This window comes from Haplochromis burtoni, unplaced genomic scaffold (genome assembly GCF_018398535.1).
Source record: "Haplochromis burtoni strain Fernald_Lab_line unplaced genomic scaffold, NCSU_Asbu1 Contig_113, whole genome shotgun sequence".
Lineage (NCBI taxonomy): Eukaryota > Metazoa > Chordata > Actinopteri > Cichliformes > Cichlidae > Haplochromis > Haplochromis burtoni.
This window is the reverse complement of record NW_024582474.1, coordinates 1,399,801-1,414,922: the sequence shown is the minus strand read 5'-3', so window position 1 is coordinate 1,414,922 and position 15,122 is coordinate 1,399,801. Positions and strand designations below refer to the sequence as shown.

The 15,122-nt window shown below is 38.9% G+C and overlaps 1 protein-coding gene across 2 annotated transcripts in view; it reads left to right on the top strand.

The window, feature by feature from the left end:
* scai (suppressor of cancer cell invasion) overlaps positions 1–15,122 on the top strand; it is a 24,298-nt gene that overhangs the window by 4,604 nt on the left and 4,572 nt on the right. The window contains exons 3-13 of one of the 2 annotated variants that reach the window (XM_005929010.3): positions 4,727–4,822; positions 4,926–5,012; positions 6,326–6,424; positions 7,497–7,593; positions 8,586–8,684; positions 8,882–9,034; positions 9,740–9,841; positions 10,749–10,850; positions 12,028–12,106; positions 14,379–14,478; positions 14,737–14,818. In XM_005929010.3, coding sequence (XP_005929072.1) covers positions 4,727–4,822; positions 4,926–5,012; positions 6,326–6,424; positions 7,497–7,593; positions 8,586–8,684; positions 8,882–9,034; positions 9,740–9,841; positions 10,749–10,850; positions 12,028–12,106; positions 14,379–14,478; positions 14,737–14,818 — 1,096 coding nt within the window. The remainder of the gene's footprint in view (positions 1–4,726; positions 4,823–4,925; positions 5,013–6,325; positions 6,425–7,496; positions 7,594–8,585; positions 8,685–8,881; positions 9,035–9,739; positions 9,842–10,748; positions 10,851–12,027; positions 12,107–14,378; positions 14,479–14,736; positions 14,819–15,122) is intronic. The other variant, XM_014335729.2, reaches the window with a different exon arrangement.

The window sequence follows — 15,122 nt, the reverse complement described above, 5'->3', positions numbered from 1 at the left end:
CAACTTAAAGAAGTCCAGACGCTTTTCTTTGCAAGCTCCTTTGACTACGATGACCTGGATGACTGAGAACCTTCACAGACATATTCTTTCTTTTTACTCTGAGCAACACTTTTCATAAATTTCAATGTAGAACGCTCAGGATTTTCCTTCACAGACACATTTTTGGTGCTCACGAAACCCCAAACACTGTGTTTAATCAAACATACAGCAGCTGAAGAAGAAACCTTCCTGCCGGTTTTAGCAGTGGTATATTGCAGAGTTGCTAACACTGGCTCACTTGCCTTTGCTTTGCACAGTGGAGTATTTTGTTTCCTTTTGGGTCGCAGATCTACAGCTGCTGTTGTCACCTCCTCACATGCTTTAAACCCTGGTTGTACTAAACGATGCATTTTGGTTCAAATTCTAAGACCAGTTTCCACCTATTGCATTGCTATTTCATTCATATCGTAATATGACTTTCCTTTTTCTTTTTTGTTTTTTAAATCACATAAAAATGTATACCAGTATCATCTTGGACAGTAGGATTGTGACACGACCTGGAATGTGCCACAGACATTGGTGGCTTCAGTAATCTGTGAATGTCGCCTTTTTGGTAATGTTCTTCATGGCTTCATTCAGATTGAGCAATGGCAGGAATGGATAGACCTGTGTTACACACGAGTAAGATGGATAGTCGTGTGTTTATTTCATAAAAATGGCGATGATTGTGATTTAAATAATTACAGGCAGCAATCTATAAGGAATGTGGATTATAAAATATTAGCTAAAATTCTAATGAATGGAGTTAATGATGTGAGTATCATCATTGATAAACATAGACTTGTAGTCTTCAGATGGGAGATAACTTTAAGAGAAATTGTATATACTGGCAATGACACAGGCTTCTTTATATAGGTTTGCATCAAAAGAAATCGTTTATGTTTCACATTCCTACTTGTAGACAGTGATAAAGACATATGTGAATTTTCATAAAAGTCCATTGTGTAAGTAAAAGTAAATGGCTTTTTGAGTGAACCTTTTAATGTTGGGTGAAACAGGGATGTCCTTTAGGTGCTTTCCTGTATGTCTTTGCTATTAGTCTTCTGCTGAAAAAATGAATGAAGGTTCCCGTTTTAAGAGATATAATCTCTGTGATTCATCTAGAGTGAGAGCCATGGCTAATGTTGACCTAATCACTAGCGATCTCCAATCTTTAATATCTTTCTTATAAACGTATATCTTGGAAACGGGATGGGCAACATTTATGCATCAACACAATTAACTAACTCATGCCACTTATGGCTATTTGTCGTACTTTCCTGATTTGAAGTTTGAAACATTTTATAAATGAAGCAGTTATCAGCTGAGCATTGCTGACCTATTTACACTCTTTAGAAACTAATTGTGATTGCTATAGAGTGCAAGCCATTTTAGTGGATTCATTTCCACCCGTTGTTGGAGTTTGCCCCAATTGCATTTTATGTTCCACCTTCTTGTTATGCTGCTTCTTCTCGTCCGCAATGTCAGCTGACAGAATGATCACGGACATAAATCAAAGATACCAACTGCGCTTTTATTTACATTTTACAAGTGAGATGATCACTTAGAGAGAAAGCTAGAAGCAACATGATGTCTCTATGATGTTTCTACTTGCTGCAGCTTACTGAATGTTACAGAAGGAAAAAGAAGTGTCCCTCACACTCTGAGCAGAACTCCTGAGATCAAGAAGCAGTACTGGTCCTAGATTTTTCACTAAGTAATTTATTTATAAGCACAGAAGTAGCCTGTTCATTTCAGGCATGAGTTAGGCAATCTACTAAAAGGAGGACAAATTAATATGTCCAAAACAGGCAGACCCAATTAGACGGCAATCCACATCTTAATAAAGTTACTGTTACTTTGTCCCGTGCATAAAATCACAGCAAAAGTAACTACTCACGCTTTTTATTTGCAAAATTGTTACTGTGGTTTGTTTGTTTCGATGTGACTTAATATAAATACAATGTAACAACAGAAGAGGATTTTATGCTGCAGACTGGGATTGTAACATCTAGTCCTTTATTGGATCTAAAAGTGCCTTTTGTGTTGGGTCTGAACACACAATAAGAAAGGAAGAAATTTTATCAATAACACTACCCATTCTGGGTGAGAAGCTGAATGTTAAGATGTTGCCAAGCATGTACAAAGCTGTCATCAATACAGCAAAGCTTTAAAGCGCTTAAGCGTAGAAGCTCTTTGGTTTGTTTACACTTTTGTCTTTTGTACACAATTCCTTACATCTAGAAAAGATTCTAAGATTAGAGTTTGCTGTTGGAGTTGTAAAAAAAAACAAAACAACAACAACAAAAAACTGACAAGGGTCATGCTGCTCACAACAATTCAAAAAATGCCAACTACACAAATCACCCTGACTGAAGCCTTGGCCTTACTTGGTTCTTAAGGTTGCTTGTTTTCTTTTTGTCATACACGAAGCAAGATATTGTAGTTTACACTTAATCTAGTCCTCAGATGCATTCCTAGTCACATTTCTTTTGGATTTGTTTCTTGCGATATTGTTAGAGTGGCTATCACAGCTTCAGAAAGCTTCAGAAAAACTGTTGAATAAACAGAGACTGGCCATCTGGAGTAGCAGGAGTTTTCCTGCTGAGTTGGTAAACCTGCCATTTGATATAAGCCAAGCTGGCCAGAACTGACACTAAGAAATTGAGTACAAAATGGGGCCAGGCCCCCGACTGACATGGATATGTTGGGTACTCCCAGTTTTTATGAAAAGTTTCGAAGTTAACTTGCATTTACTTTTCCAATAGTAAAATTTTAGCTCATATTGCCTTTTGAAGCCTAGCTCTTAGTGACTCTGTTCTGCTGAATGAAAAACTGACACAGATATAAACCAAAGCCATGACCGATGTTGGTGCTTCATTTTGCTATTTTCAAATGTACTCACAGTCTGCAAAAGCATCCCATTAATAAGTTAAAGACTGAAAGGTGTGAAAAGAGACATGCTCACTCCAGTCGTTGCACCGGAGAGCAACTTGGGCTTTGTATCTTGCCCAAGGATCTTTGGCATGCAGTCTCGTACAGCCAGGGATCTAGCGATTGTGGTTAATGGCTGGAAGTTGGGAAATCTCTAAAACATTCTAGCCCTACTGTTTGTTTTTCTGTGTTTCTGGTGGCTTGGCACCATGTTTTTGTTATTGATCAAGGTTGGTAAGGTAGGCTGCCACTGTTTATGTCTAGTTGCTAATAGAATGATTTTTATTTCAGCTTAAATCTGGGACTTTAAGATGAAAAGAGAAACATACTACTTTTCAGACACAAGTTATTGTGTTATCCTGGTAAATTAATACTTTCTGTTAATTTTACAGACAGGCAGGATTGAAAGTGCCTGCTTCCTGGCTCTTACAATAATGCCCATCATAACTTCATCTTACTGGATAAAACAGATTAACTTTTAGGACATAATTTATTTTATTATTATTTTTTAGAAAAGGTGATAAATCTCAGTATATGTTATTGCAATACTCATACAATAATCATATTGTATGTTTAAAAATTATGAGTGAAGTATTGTGAAAGCGTCTTATGAGCTAGATAATCAGCCAGCCATCCTTTTGTACCCTGGTGCCTTCTGCTTGTTTTGTTCTGAGATGAGAGTGACGCACTGGGTTTGTGATGCATTAGTCAGGGCTGACGCTGCCTTTTGGTCACATTTGAATCATTGACAGAGGGAGCGGGTCATCAGGTCAAAGTTAGGATTTAGAGGGCGCACAAATTCAGAGTATTGTTGAAATATGAAGCACTATTGTTAAACATCCAGTTTAATTTTGGTTGTTCACCATTCACTGTAGTAATGTTGGCGTGTGAGCATTGTAAGAAGAGATCTGCTAGGATCAAATTTAATACCATCAATATATTCTCATATGTGTGTATCAGAATACACTAATTATGTATGCTATCCATGTAGGGTTTTGTCTCAGTTAATGTGCATTTATTGTAGTTTTCTGTCTTTAGTGCATGGTGGTTTTATGAGAATAAAAAGTGTATTTTAAGTTTACCTTGAAAATTTAAAAGCTTGAAAAGGTTTGAAAATTAACCATAGCTAATAACAATGTGCAGCATGGTGTCATTTTCTTTACTGTAATTGTTAACCTGCTTTAAAAAGCTGTTTAGCACATTTTACTGGTTGAATATTGGAGCATGGAGAAAGGAAAATCTAACTAATAGCATTCATTAACATTTTAAGGTAAGGCTTTAAGCTGCCCGGTGTGTGTGGCCTTCGAGTGATAAGACAAGGATAACTGTAAGCTGAACATGTGAGATATCCTTGAGCTTTCAGGAAGGGATATGCTGGATGTAAAACTCAAGACAAACAGAGAGCATCTTTGCAACACTAAATGTGGCTTAATAATCACTTTTCTCAAAAACCAGTCACTGGAAGGCATCGTTGCAATTGAAAAAATAGTTTTCAAATAATTACTGAGCTCTGGGTAAAAAGACGCCCCATTTCTGTACAAATTTGTATAATGTGTGTTGTATGTAATGGAACGAAAAGGTCATCGCTTTTCCTTGAACAAAAAAAAGTAACTGGGGTCACAAAAAGCACCAAGAGTGCTAACAACTCTGTTTCACGAATGTTTTCACTGTTCTTTTTATTGGAGTTTGTTTGAAAGGCTGAGCGCAATCAGTTGAATTTTATGTGTGCTTTTCTTGCCTTCTCTTTCCTCTTTTATGCCGTCTTTTGCTGCAGAGACCTTCCTCAATATGGACACAAGCAATGGCAGTCCTACTTTGGGCGGACCTTTGACGTCTACACTAAGCTATGGAAATTCCAGCAACAACACAGGTTATTTTTTTCTTGTACCGTTGAATGTTCTTTTTTCTTTCTAAGGGTTGGTTTTATCACCGTCTCAATGTTAAGTTTGACATCTTTGTATACTTACTGACAGGCAGGTTCTGGACAGTCGGTATGGACTGAAGAGATGGCAGATTGGTGAAGTTGCATCCAAAATTGGACAGCTTTATTACCACTACTAGTAAGTGACAGGGCCTCCTGAGTCATGTATCAATGTTTTGCAGCATTATGAATTTGACTAAGGATAGGGTAGTCATCAGGTAGGATACATGTGTTGTCGCCTTTTGAATGAAGTGGACTGCTTATTGGGGTCCCAACATAGGGTCCCGAAAATTCCATGTCTGTTTAGTATCAGCATACCTTCCCTAACTCAGATGGTGGAAGACGACAGTATATTTTACCGTTTTCATGAAGACTTGCCACTGCTTTTATTTCAGCATCACGTACATTCTTTGAGAAAACGACAGTACACTAAAATCTCAAACACTAACATAGAATTATTGTTCTTGGCTGGCTTAGCGATAGCATGCTGTCTGTGCAGGCGCTTACAAAGAGCTGAAGTTGTGTTAGCAGCACAATGCAGATGTTACTGTATTGGATGCAGTCTCCACTTTACCATCGCGCAATTTTCTTTTTGTGCAATAAAAACAAAAAATTATGTCCTTATACACGCTGCAGCCTGCACCACTATTTTACTCCTCCTGCACACAAACTGAAATCTTTCCCATCCCTACTGCACCTAGAAGGTTTTTTTCCAGTAACTGTTAAGGAAAAAAAAAAGACCTGGCAAAGTGTTGGGCATGATGAAATTAGCCACTTCTGCATAAGCAGGAAACGTCCAAACACTGTTTTTACAGCCCACAAAACTCCTTAAATGCACTCCTTAAAAAAATAATAATGATAATTTAATTCAGTGGCAACTACATCTGAAAAAGCTAGTCTGTCACCACAATGGAAGTGCCCATATTTATCTTCTTGTTACTACTTTGAGTATTCTAGTCATTATAACTTTAAATATTGCATTACTTAACTGCAAGCAAGCAATGTTTATTTATGTAGAGCTGTTCAAACACAGAACTCAGGAAGTGCTTTAGAGAATGTAATCCAAATTAAAAATTAGGGGAAAAACAGAAATCAGTGCTTTGTGGAAATTCCAACTAGAAAAGGTTTAGAGCAAAGAATCTTTAGACAGCTCTACTGTAAGACGATAGAAAAGAGATCACATTAGTCCAGTTTTCACATCTTTATGTTTTTTTGTTTGTTTGTTTGTTTTATCATTGAAGTAAAACAGTGAATACATGTTAGATCTGGTATGTTATGAAACTTTGAGAGCTCTCAGGTAGCCGCAAACAGCTCAGCTCATTGTCCCTGGTGTCAAAACTAAACACAGAAAAGCAAATGAATGCTGCTGCATTCGTTCAATTTATCAATCACCACTTGCAGATTTGTTTAAAAAGATGCAAATTTGAAATATGTATTCCTCTTTGTTGACAGCCTTCGTACCTCAGAAACAAGTTACCTGAATGAGGCCTTTTCGTTCTACTCAGCCATTCGTCAGCGCTCCTACTACTTTCAGGTCAACAAAGAGGACAGGTAAGCTCCAGATATTTTTTGTTAAAGTAGTGTAAGTTGCAGTTTTTGTAAGATGTCTTTAAACGTTATGTATAACAAGCCTGTTTAAATTTACCTTATTAAGAAATGAGATCATACTACGAAAAAACTCCCAATGAAGTTAGTATGATTGCTGATTCAGAGGGGTGTACTACTTTGTCAACTATGTGTGAAAGTGGCTTTCTTATTACCTGGCTGGGTCACCATGGTGACTTATGCTCCAGGCATAACCTGCTAGGAGTAGGTTATGTTTCAGTTTAGTCGTCTGGAATCTCCACATTTCACTGTTTTTTTTTATTTGCACCATGTTTTAAGTGCAATTTAGGTTCCCTGCTGGGCAAACATGTCTCAAATGTGCAAGTTGTTGCCCAGCTGTAAATATATAAATGTTATAATTTATTATAATCTGCTGCCAAGTCTCTTTTACACAGTTGGAACTGCAGCTACTAGTAACCTAGAATGTTTAAAATGATCCAGTTTAAGCTTTCAGAGCTCTAACGTGCAGCTATCACATTTGATATAAACAGCAGCACCAAGATTTCCCTCAGCGTTGAAATAATTAACTGGAATTAAAATGTCTAATTTTTTGCTCGTTATGCTAAATCCCAAGATTAATGAATTTCTGCAGCATTAAGCTCTTGTGCTATTTGCTCTTGTACTGTTACATTTTTAAGTGTATAACATTCTTTATAGATTTTTATCTCCATTTAATCATTATTTGATAATGTGTCTGAGCGGACTTGGGGATCATTTAAGTGTGTAAGAGTCATATTATGTGTGAAACTCGCCTTTTTATGTGAGTGTGCACGATCTGATGTCTTTTTTTTTTTTCAAAAATGAGCAAAATTTCTCTTTTCATGCTCCCCAGAGTATAGATATTTACATCAAATATTTGTTGAAAAGACAAAAATGTTTATTGGAGTCTTAAGAAACACAGGGTGAACCATTTGGTGGCTCCAGTCAATTTAATAAACACTGCTTCAACTGTGATAGTGCTTTATGTTGATTTGTTTGTGTTTGCCCGCTCATATTGTCTTTTCTTGTCTTTCATCAGGCCTGAATTAGTAGTGAAGAAGCTTCGTTATTATGCTCGCTACATAGTCGTCTGTTTACTTTTAAACAAGATGGACCTTGTCAAAGTTTTGGTGAAGGTATGGAAGCCATATTGTTAGTACTTTATATTACAGCTTGGTATGCAGGGTTTCAGTCATTAGGTAACAGTTTTAATAATGAGGTACATTCACATGACTATAATTACAAAGTGATAACTTTGTATTAATGTGTATATCGACTACTAATACTAGAATGAAAGGCATGTTATAGAGTAAAAAAAGGGGCCAAAAACAGCTAAATAAAGGAAGAAACAGTCAAAGTGTACCTATAAGGGAAAACCACTTTGTAATAGTCGAAACTATAATTTGCCAAGTGTAGTACCTGTCTACAGTCCACTCGATACCTTCAAAGTTGAAGATGCTGTATTATAATGCTTAAAAAAAATCCCCCTTAATATTAAGCTGAATTGGGTGAGGAGGAAAAGGTAAGTGTCTTGGTTTTGGACTAATAGCTTAGTAGTTAGTAATGAGGCCACTCACATCAAGAGGGTTGTACATGGTCTTCAAAATGTTTAGGTAGGTTGTGCAAGTCGGAGTAGTATCTACATGAATACCATAAGCCAAGTTTTCTTATGTTAAGCCTTATCTTTCTCAATTAAACAAGTCAAAACACAGCAATCGATGTAAATCCATTCACCTGTCAGTGGTTTTATTGTTTTTGCTGAGAAGTGTATTTTCTTAATTTGTAATAGAAAGTATGTTATCATTATTGGGTATGTTGCTCGTGTTGTCAAAGATCAACACTTTGTACATGTTGAGGTACCATTAACAGGTTTTGCAAATCTCTCTTTTAGGTTCTCTCTTTCTTTTTTTTTAAACGTTAGAATATTTTCTAGATCTAAGGAGCTGCAGATATTGTATTGAACTGTGCTAATATTTTGGGTTTTTTCTCCCTGTAAATGTGAATGAGGTAGTCTACTTCATGAATTTTGTTCACGATTTACTTTTATGATTGTGTAAAAATTCAAAACTGTTCGTTTTTTTTTTCATGACACCTCTTATTGCTCTTCCTGCCTATCTGCCATCTGCAGGAGTTATCTGAGGAAATTGAAGACTACACACAGCGTTTCAACACAGAGGACCAGTTGGAGTGGAACCTGGTTCTGCAGGAAGTGGCAGCTTTTATAGAGGTAAATAACCATCCAAGCCTAATACTGTTTGATGTTATTTCATTATGTTAGTAATTTATTCATTATATTATAATTGTCATGTTTGCGCACATACAGGTAAACAGAGAAGTCTCTGTTCTTCCTCTTGTCTGCTGGGTGATATACTGGATCCGCACTATTTCTTCAACTGCTCTTCTTCAATTGTTTGTCTGTAACAGGCAGATCCTGTGGTAGTTCTGAACGACAACAATTCTGTCGTCACCATCAGCAATCGGCTGCAGGAGGGAAGTGTGCCTCCACTGGAACAAGGCATGGTGGTTGGGCAGCTCATCCTTGCTGACGCACTAATCATCGGCAACAGTAACAACCAGGTTCTAACCCACTAAATCTGATTCATGGTTTCTCAAACTTAACACACATCAGCATGAGCAGCATGGTGGTGCAATGATCGGCACTGTTGCCTCACAGCAAGAAGGCTTGAAACCTGGCTGGGGTCTTTCGATGTAGAAGTTGCATGTTCCTCAATGTACCTTTGTGGTTTCCTTTGGATACTGCATGCATGTTCTAGTTAAATGTTATTTGTAATCTAAAGTGCCTTAACTGGGTACTAAGACTAGAAAAGCAATATATTTCTATTTCCACAATTGCTGCAACTCTTTTCAGAGAAAACTTGAGACATTGACTCTCAAGTAATATGGATGGATGGATTATTTTATTATTTCATATACGTCCTCTCTCTGGGCCTCTGATCTGATCTTTTTCTGCTTTCTGTGCAGTTTACACTAACATTCAGTTTCTGAAGTGCTGATAGTATTTGCACTGCTCACTCCTGGCTGTTATGACCCAAAAAACTAAAATATTTGTCAAACTTTGTAGGAGAAGATTACAATATAACCAGTAGTTGTTTTTGTTTCATTTTCATTATAACTGCAGCACTGATTTATCTTTGAGGGCTCTCATTTTTCTGTGTATGGCAAACAATTGTGTTTGTGTGTGACTTTGAATAATTTTTCAAACCACAATGAAGGCTGAAACAGTAACTTGATATATTAATATTGTTTTGTCATTTATTTTAGGTGAAGTTCAGTGAGTTAACCATAGATATGTTCCGCATGCTTCAAGCTTTGGAGAGGGAACCAGTAAACCTGGCCACACAGACCTCCAAGCAAGGAACGATGGTGAGTGTCAGGCACATCGTGTAGTGGTAATAATGGGCAAGCCCCCCTCCTTCCTGCTTTACCACTTGTCCATGTTGGCCCAAACAGTATGGAAGCCTTCCACAGATGCATTGTCATCTGGAATATCCTGGTTAATCCATGACTCAGTGAAGCACATCAGGCTTCACTGACTCCAGGCGAGTGCTGTTGGCTCATGCAGCTTGTTTGCTAGCGACCTAACATTCCCCATTATACTACATGGGAGACTCAGCTTAAAGCTCTTCATTGCTTGAAGCCTCCACTGTATTACGGTCTCCCTCGTGCTCTTCTGTCCCCCACCTCTGCATCCATTTCAGCCACAGAGCGTGTGGTGTGTAACTGCCATGCCGCAATCCCATTCCTCAATGAAAGTAATAGTTCTGCGGCAACAAGGAGAAGGAAAAACTTTCTCAACCCACATGTTTGAGAGAAAACTATTGAAAACAAACTAACATGCTACAATAATAAGTAAAAGACAAAGAAAGTAAGGAAAAAGTTTAAAGTATGGATTAAAAAAAACAGGAGCAACTGAAACAGGCTGCATGCTGGTTGACGCATGTCCATCGCGTGAGTCTCTGATAGGATTTATCCACAGCACAAACTGTTCCTCTGTATAAACTGTATAGATTTGCACAAGAACACATTTACTGTCCAATCCCAATCTGCTTGTCTGTTAATGAAGATACTATTACTGTACCACATGTATAAATGCACAAATGGCTTATACATTTATAATGTATAGGGATCATAAAACCACATAATACACCTGTACACACAGCAGTGTGCCTCAGCCCCTGGCCTAGAAGCCTTTTGATTTCACTTGCATTTACATAAGGTTTTACAATCTTTTGTTTACACATGCAATGTTTTGTGTGATGTTTCTCCACAGGAACCCAACGAAAAGCCAGCGAAGAGAGAAAACCCTCACAAGTATTTGCTGTATAAGCCAACCTTCAGCCAGCTTTTTACTTTCTTGTCTGCCTCTTTTAAGGTCAGTATGATCGCAGGTTTCCTCAATAAATATTCAATAAGTTGAGATTTTTATCTCCAAGATGTATTTTTTATATATATATATATATATATACACTAACAAATCCATGGAGTGTGAGGAATCATCTGTAGACCTCTGAGTTAGGATGGTATCGGGGTACAGAACTGAGAAAGTGTGCAGAAAAATATCTGCAGCATTGAACGTCCCAATGAGCAAAGTGGCCTCTATCACTCACAAATAGAGAAAGTTTGGAACCACCTGAACTCTTCCTAATTGTGGCTTCCTGGCATTCGGGGTAGAATAACCTTAGTTGAGGAGGTGACCAAGAACCCTATACTCACTCTGACAGAGCTCCAACATTGCTCTGTGGAGAGAGAATAACCTTGCAGAAGCACAATCATTTCTGCAGCACTCAACTATTAAGGCCTGTGTGGTAACGTGGCTAGATGGAAGCCTTTCCTCAGAAAAGGCACATGACAACCCACCTGGAGTCCTTCAGGTGCCTTTTAGGCCATGAGATACAATATTTTCTGTTCTGATGAAGCAAAGATTGAACTCTTTGGCCTGAGTATCATGTCTGGAGGAAACCAGGTACTGTTCAGCACTTGGTCATTACCATACCTGTAGAGAATCATGGTTGTGGCAGCATCATGGTACGGGGATGTTTTTGGCACCAGCAACTGGGAGACTAGTCTGACTTGAAGGCAAGATGATTGTAGCAATGTACATAGATATCTTGGATGCTAATGTGCTCTAGAGCACTCTGGACCCTGGTCTGGGGTGAAGGCTCATCTTCCAACAGGACAGCGACCCTACGCACACAGTCACGATAACAAAGGAGTCACGGCCCAGCCAGAGCCTAGACCTGAACCCGATTGAACGTCTCTGAAAAGATCTGAAAATGTCTTTGCCCCAACCCTTCCTGTCCAACCTGAGCTCGAAAGGTTCTACAAAGAAGAATGGGAGAAACTGTCTAAAAAATGGGTGTGCCAAGCTTGTATTATCATACTCAGAAAGACGTGGTTGTGAATTGGCGCTATATAATTTCAACTGAATTGAATGGATTCAGAGTTTTTCGGTTATCATGCGCTGTAAATTATTTAAGATTAGTAGTTGTAGTAAAATGAAATACTTGAATTTGTGACTTAATTTTTTATCTTACCACTTTTATTTCCAGGAGCTACCTGCTAACAGTGTTCTGCTCATCTACCTGTCAGCTACTGGAGTCTTCCCTACTGGGCATTCAGATTATGAGGGTATGTTTTTCTTTTTCTTTTTTTGTTGTTGTTTTGTTTTGTTTTTTTGTCTGTAATTTCATGGAATTTCTGAATACGATAATAGACCGATTTGGAGTGGAGATCAGTAATGTCATTACAGCTGTTAGCACATGTTTGTGGTAGGAAGTAAAAGTGAAAATGCGTGAAAGAAATCTGATGAAATGTCTTGAAAAAGTCAAAAATGTCTGGTTCGTGAGACAGGCTTCCAGGTTTTATCTGATGTAAAGTTTTTAAAAAACATTCAAGCAAAGTCATGGATGTAACTAATAACAATAAATTAGAGACAACAGCAAATGCAACACTGCCATTTCAAGAGTTTTTTGTTATAGTAGACATGTTTGCAGCAATCGTGTCCTGCCTTCCATTTTCTTCTGCTTATCGGGAGCTGGGTCGCAGGGGCAGCAGTGTGAGCAGAGAAGCCCAGATTCTTTTCTCCCCAGCCACCACCTGCAATTTATTCGGGGTTTCCTAGACCCGCCGAGATGTATAATCTCTCCAGTGTGTCCTACTGGTTCTACCCCAGGGCATTCTCCGAGTAGGGCATACGCAGAACACTTTAACCATAAGGCATCCAGGAGGCGTCCTTGTCAGATAGCTGAGCAACTTCAACTGGCTCCTTTCGGGGAGTAGCAGCTCTAATCTGAGTCTCTCTCAGATGGCTGAACTCCTCACCTATGGAGACTCCAGCCACCTTTTGGAGAAAGCTAATTTCCCCTGATTCTACTCCCAATCTCGTTCTTTTGCTTGTGTCCATGGTTCAGCTTTGGCTTCATTAACTGGTAAATCCGCAGCTTCTCGTTCATGTCCACCTCTCTCTTCATCATGTACCGGTATAATGTCTGCATCACTGCAGCTGCGGCTCCAATCTGTCTGTCGATCTCCTGCTCCCCTCTTTCCTCAATTGTGAACACATCGTGCACAAAAAGCATAGCTGAAATTCTGAGGTCACCAAGCTGGAAGCCTTTCACCACTTGGCCACACCTCGATATTCTGCCCATAAAAAGTCTGAACAGAATTGTGACAAAGGGCAGCCCTGAGAGAGTCCAGCACCCAATAGAAACAAGTCAAACTTATAGGGACTGGATTCCTCATAACAATGGGCTGAACACCCTGACTCACACAGCACCCCCTATAGGGTACCATAGGGTTATAGTCAAATGCCTTCTCCAAGTCCAAAAAACACATGGAGACTGGCTGTGCAAACTCCCACAGACACTCGAATATCCTCGAGAGGATAACGTCCTGGTTCAGTGTTCCCAGACACAGAACAAAACTCGCATTGTTCCTCCTGAATCTTGGGTTCAATTAACGGACAAACTCTCCTTTCCTTTGGCATAGACCTTCCCAGGAAGGCTGAGGAGTACGATGCCCCTATAGTTCCCTCCTGAGTCGCCTCACGGTTTGTCCATCCAAAAATCTTTTTCCATGGCTTCACCGCTCCCACACCACAGTTTGTTCTGCTTGGCCTGCTGACATCAACTGCCTCCAGTGTGTTACAGGCTAATCAAGCCCAACAGGACTCCTTTTTCAGCTTGATGGCTCCCTTCATGGATTACCACCACACCAGGCACCAATCACTTTGCCGTCACATCCTCATGTGGCAGCCGCAACAAAGGGGATCTAGAATATGGATGGGAATTGATAAGAATTTAGCTGATTCCGTTTTCAACTTCATTTAACTATTCGGTTCCTTATCAATTCTCATTGAGTCCCCATTGGCTCAGTTTTGAGAGTCACCTCCTTTGCTCAGCAGTATATCAAAGACATATAGGTATTTCCCCTCTGTTATGATCGGGGTTGGGAGTCATTATTTAAAGTTTATTACAATTAAAAGTAAAATTGTGCATTACTTAATTACTCGCAGGAGAAAGTAATTTGTTACACTACTCGTTACATTACTTTTGCATTTCACTTTAAAATGACCTGAAATGTCATTTAACAATATACAACTGAAATCAGCTGTTTACAGCAAGTGCAAATGAAACCGTTAAGCAGGATCAATAGGCAAGCACACTAACAATTAAAAGAAATTGAACTACTGGGAACCGGTTCTCAAGTCTCATCCCTAATGCAGAACAAGGTCTGTTCAGACTCAGTATACTTAGCCTCTCTTGGAATGCTGTTGAATTTGTACCTCAGGTGGTTGAAGATGTTGTGGACAGTGGCTTCTACCAAGCATTACCAATGCATATTTATGACCGATACAGTCTTTTCAAGTTACACCAAAGAAGCGTCTAACCCTTTCCCACAGGACCATATGATTTTGGAGGAGTTCTCACGAATACAAATCGAGATGTGGTGAATGGAGAGACGGTGCAGAAGAGGAATCAGGCCCAGAAGGAAATGCATTGGTGAGAATTTCCTAGCAATACTTCTAACTTTGCTTTGTTTATTCAGTTGACAGCATCTAAACCAAAATCAGAGGAAGTGATTTTACCTATTACTTTTACTAATAAGTAAATGACTTTCAGGCTTTCGTGCTGAAAGCCTGACTCTAAATATGTTTACATAAGTCATAATGTGTCATAATAAGAATCTATCTATGTTACTTGAAAAGTGCAGAACCTCACTGAGGGTTTGCTGAGTTACATTTGCTTGGCATATTGCAGCCTTCATCCAGGAGACTTATTCCCTTTCACCCGGAAGCCTCTTTTTGTCATTGTGGATTCTTCAAACAGCACGGCCTACAAGGTATGTAGGTGAAGACCTTCCATTTCAGAGACGTTTAAATGGTGAGGAATTGTTGATGGGCAAATGGAGGGAAAAATGTGATGAGGGAATCTGTTCTCACCTCACACAACTTAAGCCCAATCAGCATAAAAAGAAATTCGCTCACTACGCATCACCTTGTAGTTGGCAGCTGAACACTAGTGGACATATGGTTGCATGGGAGATACTCTAATTCAGGGGATGTGCAAGTTATGATGACAGGGCTAGAGCAGGGCGATATGGCCAAAAATATTTATCACGATATATATTTGAAAATTTGCGATAA